This window comes from Arachis hypogaea, chromosome 19 (genome assembly GCF_003086295.3).
Source record: "Arachis hypogaea cultivar Tifrunner chromosome 19, arahy.Tifrunner.gnm2.J5K5, whole genome shotgun sequence".
Taxonomy (NCBI): Eukaryota; Viridiplantae; Streptophyta; class Magnoliopsida; order Fabales; family Fabaceae; genus Arachis; species Arachis hypogaea.
This window is the reverse complement of record NC_092054.1, coordinates 16,953,334-16,962,869: the sequence shown is the minus strand read 5'-3', so window position 1 is coordinate 16,962,869 and position 9,536 is coordinate 16,953,334. Positions and strand designations below refer to the sequence as shown.

Below are 9,536 nucleotides of genomic sequence, written 5' to 3'. Positions count from 1 at the left end.
AGCGCAACACACCGATCGATAACATAACGAACAGGGATAAGCTAACGTGAGATTATATATATACAAAAGAGTGTCAAAAACGGGAATATCAAAACTCAAATCCGGATGCGAAGATAACCGGTCCGAGCATAGCAATATATACATATAATAAAATAAGGAAACCCCAAAGGAAACCCAAAGGGACACAAAAACAGAGAACCTAGTCTCCAAAATCCCCTCTAAGAGGAGTCATCACAGTTTGTATTATTCAATGGAGATAAAAGTATCTAAGAGAAATCATAAAATCAAAACAGAGTCCCGAGAACAAGGATCTTCGCTAATCCATAAGTCTCCAGCATGCCTCAACGAGAAGCCTCGCGTCCTGCATCTGAAAACCACAAAATCCACATGGGTGAGAACCAGAGGTCCCCAGCATGGTAACAGTTCCCCATATATAACATGTAATAATAGAGGAAAGCCGAAGGCAATCCTAGGACTTCCTCCAGATAATATCAAAGCTTATAAACAAGCTAAACCATAAGTGGCAACTGACTAAAGATCCTTCAGTCTAACTAATACTTCCCTTTCCAATTCCTTCAGACCTCCCAACCACCAGCAGGAGTATAATGTAGCAAACACAGCTAACTCAAACAAGAGATATACAAATAGGAACAGATAAGGCATTTAGACAATTAGCAAGTAATATGCAGTAAAATAGTCAATCTCAAACAATTCATATAGTATGTATATGATGAATGCCTGTCCCTAGTGGCTGATGATATCATCTGTCGGTTATAGAGCCAACCCGACAAGTCCTGGTAGCTAACCATTGGACTGTCCTTCTGTCGTGTCTCCCCAACTCGAGTTATACTCAACAAATCGTGATCATAATCATGATCCATATCCATCACCCTCACTGGTGAATATTTATGGGGGTGAGCTCATCCGGGGCTTTCACAGTGCCCGGCCACCCTGACGACATAGGGCCAAAAGAGCTTCGAGTCTCAACCTGGAGCACGTGGTGGCTAGCCACTACTTTCTCCCAGGGAAACCCTCATCTCCGATAGTGGAAGTGCAAACATTCACAATTCATTCAACAGCATATATGCATTTATACTTAGCCATAATCATGGCTCCGCCGTAACACGGGAATGATCCAGCCATCCGGCTCACGGTTAAATCCATAACCAGCCAATTCATTAACAATTACGGCCCTTCGGCCCATGGCATAACAAGCACTTCCACCGCCATCCTCCGCATCTCAAATAATCATCTTTGATCCTCATTGATCATTGATTTTTCCCTTGCTTCACTCGCAAGTTACCATATTCACTAGCTCCTTGTCTCATTGCTAGGCATATCATAATGATTTAAGACATAAGTGGTGAGATCGGAGGCTTAGAAGTATGAAATTTGGCCTTTAAAACTCAAAAATTAACTTTGGGATGAAAATAGGGCCACGCGTACGCGCACTCCACGTGCACGCGTGGATGGCCACAAAACTCATCGACGCACAAGCGTCATACGCGCGGACGCGCGGATTGAAAAATAGCCAAACGACGCGCAAGCGTCAGCCACGCGTACGCGTGGGTGCTCTTGCGCCCCAGGCACAAAACTGGCACAACTCTGGCACAACTCTCGGAAAAATAGCTGGGCATTTGGTGCAGCGCATCGACGCATCCGCGCACACCACGCGCACGCATGGATGGTGCTTTCTTGAAGAACGGCGCGTACGCGCCAAGTGCGCCTACGCGCGGAGGGTCATTCTACTAAAAATTTTCTAAGTTAAAAGCTGCAGAATTCACAGATTCAACCCCCAATCTTCTGACGGACATATCTTTCTCATTTTAAATCGTTTTCTGCCCAATCTTCCAGCGGCGTGGACTTCCCGGATCCAATTTCATTTCTAAACAAGTTCGGTACAAAACGGGGATCCGTAGTCCAAGTTATGTCCCGTCAAAACATGCCCGAAAACCATATTTTCATACAAAACCACAAGGTGCCATTTTCAAAACAAACCATTTTTAACTCTTTTCAAAATCAACCAAAACATGCCAATTTCGCCTTTTTCGAAATCAATCAAAATGTACCAAAATCAACATCAAGCCATCCTCAACTCACACATTGACACTTTACCAAAATTCCCAAAACCACCGTCCAACCATTTTAACACTTCTCAATCAAATGGCTACAGGGCAAACACAATATCATATCACACATCCTTCCTCATCCCAATTTCCGATAATACCATTTCCAAATCAAACATCATTATACATAATCATCATCATACTCACCATCAACATGGTACCACCCACCAATTCAACCTCAATCGTTCATCAAGCATATATCACAACATGCAGTTTCTCATATATCACACAATCAAGGCATCAATATTCATAATCACATATATGATCACATCATATATCTCAACCATTCAACAACATCATCAATTCAATGCCTATCTTAGGGCCTCTAGCCTAAGTATTTTCTACCACATTATATATTAGATACGAGAAACCGAGACCATACCTTAGCCGATTTTCCAAGCTCAACCGGAGCACTTCCAAATCACTTTTCCACAAGTCCTCTAGGTCTCAACACCTCCAAGATTTACCACCAAAAATCCCTTTTCAAGCTTTCCAAGGTCTCAATCAAACCCCAATATTCACATATACACAACCTAAGCCACAATCATCATACCTATACACAACATCTCAATACCCAAACATCATAGAACAACAAATTATACTAGAGTTGAGAATCTTACCACACCCAAGGTCCAAAGAGACAAGATTAACCTTCTCCTTCAAGAGAGTTGGGTCCTATAACATCAAAGAGCCCAAAATCTCAACATTTCACCCATGAAACTCAAAAACAAGGGCTGGAATTTCGAAGAGAAAAATGTGGCTTACCTTAAGATTAGTTGTATGGGTTTTGTAGAGCTCTCTGCGGTGAACACGTGGCCGCAAACGGTGCGACAATCGGAGCTCTAGATCAAAAGTTATGGTGGTTTGAAGATCAAGTGAGAGATAGAAGTTTGAGAGAGTGTTCTTCCCCTCCCTCACTCCATTTCAGCGTGTGTGTGTAACAAATGAGGAGAGAGAGTGCTGAAAACTAGGGTTTTGGTTTAGTTTAGTTGGGCCAAGGGCCCACTTTGGGTCCGGTCGGACCGGTTTGGTCTGTTCGGTCCAATCTTGGTCCGATTTCTATAAAATTGGTATTGAATTTCTCGTCTCAATCTCCTCTATCATATTAAGCCTTAAAAATTACATTTTTGGCTTTCTAGACTAAATTCTCATTTATGGATTAATTAGCCATTAATTAACCGAATTTTTACAATGTGTTTCATGAACGTACCAAACACATTGAGATTGATTGTCACTTTGTTCGGCAACGTATCCTTATTGATGTTGTTCGTCTCATAGCTGTTGGAACACTGGATCAGACTGCTGATATCTTCACGAAGACTCATCATCCGATTCGTTTCTGGACTTTGTTATCCAAACTCAAGATGGTATCTTTAGCTCCCACTTGAGTTTGAGGGGGATGTTAAGAGAATAATTAAAATTAAATTAGATCAATTAGTATCATTTGTATTTATATAGCGTATCTGTATATTAATTGTAGGATTTTATGCTTTTATTATTTTAATTCTTCTAGCAGCTATATATATATCCCTTGTGCATTGTACTTTTTGTTAAACTGAATAATATACAAAACACTTTTTTTATTTTGCTCTCGTGTTTCTAAACAATTTGTATATTGAAAACTAAGCTCTATGGTTGGCCATATAAAATAGGTACAAGTCCATCCCAAAATATAAAAAAGCTGAGTAAGTTTATAATAAAAAAAAGGTTTAGTGAAGCCCATCCAAAATAACAAAAAAAGTTGAGTAAGTTTATAATAAAAAAAATGAGTGAGCGATGAAATTAAGACTAAGAATCAAACCGGGTAAGTCACCAAAAAAAAAAATCGGGTATAACCAAAAAAAAAAAATTCAAACTGGGTTAAATTGAGTTGAAAGTAGAAGAGTGCAGCCAATTAAACTAGCTCCATGCAGCCGAGGCTTGGTGGTAGTGGCAGGATCTACTGCCTCGCAAGTAGCTGCATTCGGGTTCAAATTCTATGAGAGAAAAAATGAATCTTTAAATAAATTTATGTAGTGTATGTGAGTATATTATGTAGGTGTGTAATACATGAATAATTGTCTAGGATTAAGGACTGTCTAATCTATCTGAAAAAAAAAAAAAAAAACTAGCTTCATTTTATAAGAAACAACTACTAATTTTTTTATAAAATATTTCGAAGGGTATGGTCCTCCATGATCAAAGAGAAGATCTGCTATTGTCGACCATGATGAGCAGGGAAGGAGTGAAAATTAGAGATGGGATAGAATTAGATTTATAGTTGGAAATTTGTAGCTAGGTTTGGTTAGGAGTGAATAATTTAAAAATTTTGGATAATTTTTAAAATTTGAATAATTTTGTTGATTGAATCTTATTTTTTATAGGTTTAATATTAATTTTATTTTTTTAGATAAATTTATTAATATTTTAAATATCTGTAGATAGAAATGATAAGTAATGACCAAGATATGCAATAACAGTGAATGTAATAAAGTTGCATCTAAATTGTTTATGGTAATTATGGTGAGATATTTTTTATTAGTATTAGGTGTATATTAAAATTAATTATTAAAATTAATTTTAGTATAAAATAATATAATTATAATATAAAATATATATTAAAAATAAATTAAATTATATATATATTTATATAAAAATATATATTGATTAATTTTAATTATTGATTCTGGTTTTATTTGTATATCCTCCTGCAGCAAATTTTGACCGGTCAATCAGACCAATTTGACACTAATACTATTTTTGTTGTTTCGTAGAGCATGATAAGCGGTGATGAAACTTGCAAATTACATGAGGTTTAATTCATAATGAATTTGGTTTGTTTGACCTTCAAAGCTTGAGTTGTCATAACCAATTTTCTAAACTTTGATAAAACTTCAAGATTCTCAGCTGCCCCACTTGCCAAAGATTATGGTTGTAAAATTGTAGACTAGTATTATAATAATGTCGTAATGATAGTATTTGGTTTAAATAATTAGCCAACATACCTTCGTTTTCTTAGTTTTTCTAAGGGTTGGTTCACTTAGTTAGAGTAACATCATCTGCTTGGCTTTATTCAATATATAATAAGATTTAAATGTTATGTCTGGCTGCATAGAGACAAAAATTAGATGCTAACTTGAATATATATTTGATTAGAAAGTTGTATTCTGCATTATTATTTTCCTCTTCCACACTCTAAGGAATACTTAAGTGATCGAGAGTAATTTTATATGAATGTTAATTTTTCACTACTAAAAATAAAATTATGTATAAATATATATTCATGTTACTTAATTTATAAAGCTATTTAAAATCACATGCATTTATGCGAGTAAATATAATAGGAAGTTTAGTTTATTAGAGCAAGTTATTGATTTTATAATACCTTATATTTGAATGTTCAAAAGAAAATCATTTATTATGTTATAATATTTTTTATTTTGTACTTCTTTTATTATTTTCAGACTTATTTTTTACTAAGTATCTATATATTTTCCATGATTTACAGTTATAATATAATGCATTGTAACTAATATAATTAGGTTTAGTTTAAAAATAATTTTAGATACATATTATTTTATATTTAGAATTTATAATAATCATGTGCATCACACACGGGTTATATAGTAATTTTGGTATATGGGGACAATAGTTAAAAAATTTATTATGTGCTCTGAAAGCAAATAAATATTACTTATTTTATGTCATTTATTTTGCTAATTTTGATTTTATTATTTATGATTTAGAATCTTAGAATTTAATGTTTAAAATTTAAGATTTAGAATTTTATTTTATTAATATTTTTAAAATTTAAATTAAAAATGATAATAAACTTATAATATTGATATAGAAGACAATTAATTAATTTATGAGAGTAAAAATGCTAAATTTATTCACAAAGCACCTAAAAATAATTTCTCCAATTGTCCAAAGTGACTTCCAGTCACCGTTCTTATTTGCTTGTATGTTGTTACACACTTACACCACGGATTTGGATCTTCTAAATTTTGAATTTCACTTTTAAAGAGTAAAGTTTGATCTCTCACTCTTGAATGGTTTCTCTCTCATATTTTCTCTTGGTCCTACCTATACAATAAATGGTGAGAGATCAAACTTTACTCTCTAAAATGAAATTCAAAATTTATTTAGAGGATCCAAATCTCTTACACCACTGCCGCTAGAGTTTGCACCTCCCATTTTCGTTCATATTATATCTCATTTTCCCAGTTTTTTTCTAATCAAATAATTAATGAAATAAAAGAAGAGGGTTGACAGTCAAAGTGTCAAACACAAGACCCCAAACTCAAATAAAATATAGGAGACTTAACCGATAAACTGTAGTGTTAATCTAATCTTATTGCCCTTTTGCAGAAAAAGGAAAGGGATTTACATTTTAGACTGAAACTTAAAATAATTTTTAGCTTAGAAAGGAATTCATAAGTATTTTAACAACAACAATTATTTCAAATAATTTGATGAAAAGTGTGTTTTGGTTACATTAATCGTGACGCAAGAGACCAAGAAAGATATACATACATGAAGAAGTATCACGCATATATAATTCTTACAACATTGAGGGTCAACGTATTTGCGTGAACAATTTTACTACATATATGCATGCAATGAAAGTCGTAGAAGATATTATTTTCCTTCTTTGGGTAAGAATTTTCTTACCAACTATTTCTTTAAATTTTATGGATATTCATTATTCAAGCATGGCAAATTTTTTGGTGCTTTTAAATTCGGTATCGAATTTACCGAATTTGTCTTGTAAGATAAATATTTTATTTAAAAATTTTATATTTTTATATTTTTAAAATTAAATATTAATTTTTAATTTTTTTAATAAATTAGATAACTACATTTAGATACTATATAATTGCCTTAGTACGTCTTCCTCTAAAACATACTTTATTGATACAAGATCACGCAATCAAAAAAATATATCATTTAACAATGATTTAAGAATTTTCCGTACAATGCACGATTCTCCTATGGTCGAGAATCAAAGTATTGGATTTTAAAAATAGAAGGTGAATATAAAAAATCAAACATTAAATCAATAATTATATGTATTTATGTATAAATATTATTTAATTTAATTAATTATTAATATATATTTAATATTTTAAATTGATTTCAGTATATATTTAATAAGATTGATTTGATTCAACCTAAGGTGGTTAGAAGCCTAGAACATTTCTTACATATTACAAAACACATACATTAAAAAAAAAAAAAAAGGTAAAGTACTAAATTGATCATTACGTTTGGGTGTAATTTTATTTTGGTCTTTAAGGTTTAAAGTGTCCTATTTGAATCCAAAAAAGTTTCATTTAGCTTCAATTTAGTCCCACTGGAGGTCAAAGATAAATCATTAACAAAATGTCTTACATGACAGTATAAGAACAAGGTCAATAATTTAAAAAATAAGTACAAGTTCCAGAGGCACAAAATCAACATCAATACATTTATTTTTCATTCTTCTTATAATTAAAATGAAATATTTTTTATAAAACTAAAAAAAATGTTAAATATATGTATTGATGCATCCACCTGGAGCTTGTACCTATTCTCCAAATTATTGACCTTGTTCTTATACTGCTGTCATGTAGGACATTTCATTAATTATTTATCTTTGACCTCACGGTGGGACTAAATTGAAGCTAAATGAAACTTTTTTGAATTCAAATAGGACACTTTAAACCTTAAGGACCAAAACAGGATTACGTCCAAACGTATGGACTAATTTAGTACTTTACCCAAAAAAAATTATGTGCAAAGAGACTTTATTATTTTTAACTAATAATTTTTATCATTAATTCAATATTTTTAGTTTAATAATTTAATAATATATTTTTAATCCTTATTTTTAAATATTATTAATTAAATATTAATAAAAAATAATAAATTTTATTAAAAAAAATGTTAGGGACCAATAATTTTTGTGATTTGTAGCCACTAAATAGTCATCAATAATATTTTTAATGGTGTGACATCCAATAATATAAGACTACTCATTTTTATTTTGGTGGTTATATATTAGCCAGAATTTAATAAAGTTACTGGCTAAACTTTTCTCTTTATTAATCCTCAATCTTTTATCCACATTTACATTAAATGCATATATACAATACTTTTCCTTTCTCTATATATAGCGATCCAATCACATCCCCAGCCATATCATTCAGCCTGCAAAATGTTTACCATTTTCTTCCTCTTCGCCCTTGTCTTCTCCGGTTCCCACGTGGCGGTTCAAGGCTACTGCGTCGCAGACCTTGGCGCCGCACAAACCACCACAGGGTATCCCTGTAAACCGACCAAGTCAGTAAAAATAGAAGACTTTTCAACCACCCTTCAGCCTCAAAACACCAACTTCTCCAAGGCCTTCAACATCTCGTTATCCCCGGCATTCGTCGGACAAATACCGGGGCTTAACGGGCTGGGCTTCGCCGCGGCGAAGCTAGATCTGTTTGCGGGGGGTATAGTCCCGCTCCACTCGCATCCAGATGCCTCCGAGATGCTTCTAGTGACAGACGGTAAGATAACTGCCGGGTTCATATCACCAGATAACACGGTTTTTGTGAAGACAATAACAAAGGGTGACGTCATGGTTTTGCCACAAGGGTTGTTACATTTTCAGTTAAATTCTGGAGAGGGAAGTGCCACAGCTTTTCTTGCTTTCAGTAGCCCAAATCCGAGCGCACAGTTCGTTGATGTTGCGTTGTTTGCAAGCGCTCTGAATTCTGCATTTGTGACTAAGACTACGTATATTAGTCCTGCCGAAGTTAAGAGACTTAAGGGTGTTTTTGGTGGTCAAGGATAGGGTTATGTTAATTAATTCAGATGTTTTGTTATTAGTTACCCATCCATAGGGCCAATTCAATATTTCCTTCGAGTAATTTGGAGGAAATAATATATCAGGTTTAAATTCCACCAATCATCATGGTATTATACTATTATCCTTTTTTATTACTAATGCAGATGTTAGTTTGTGATAACAATGAATGATCTCATAAATCACATGATGTGTGGCTTTAATGTGATTGATTTAAGTGTGTGTTTGGGTGATATTAAGTTGTAAGAAAAGAAAATTATTTTTAATAAAAAATCCTTTTTAAAATTTTAGTGTTTGACAAATATTTTTAGTATTGTAACCAAATATAATTTATAAATATCTATATAATATTTAAATATTAAATCATTATTATGTTTTAAAAAAATTAAAAACAAAACCTTAAAAGATAAACGTAAATGATGTAACATTTAAGCAAATCCATATAAACCTAGCTGTAGTGGCATTACAACAAATATTATTTTTAGTAGTAATAATATAATAATTATTATATATTTTATTTAATTTATAATTTTGCAATAATTATATATTTATCGTTATTACTATATGATATAACGATAATTATATATTTTTTG

General features: G+C 32.7%; 1 protein-coding gene across 1 annotated transcript; it reads left to right on the top strand.

The window, feature by feature from the left end:
- The first annotated feature begins 8,273 nt into the window (after positions 1-8,273).
- LOC112779761 (auxin-binding protein ABP20) lies at positions 8,274-9,109 on the top strand. The gene has a single exon (XM_025824099.3). The coding sequence runs from the start codon at positions 8,305-8,307 to the stop codon at positions 8,929-8,931; it is 627 nt and encodes a 208-aa protein (XP_025679884.1). The 5' UTR covers positions 8,274-8,304; the 3' UTR covers positions 8,932-9,109.
- The last annotated feature ends 427 nt before the right edge of the window (positions 9,110-9,536 follow it).

Bases quoted from the DNA above. Each gene is read 5' to 3' on its own strand.
- LOC112779761 (XM_025824099.3), top strand. From the start codon at position 8,305: ATGTTTACCATTTTCTTCCTCTTCGCCCTTGTCTTCTCCGGTTCCCAC.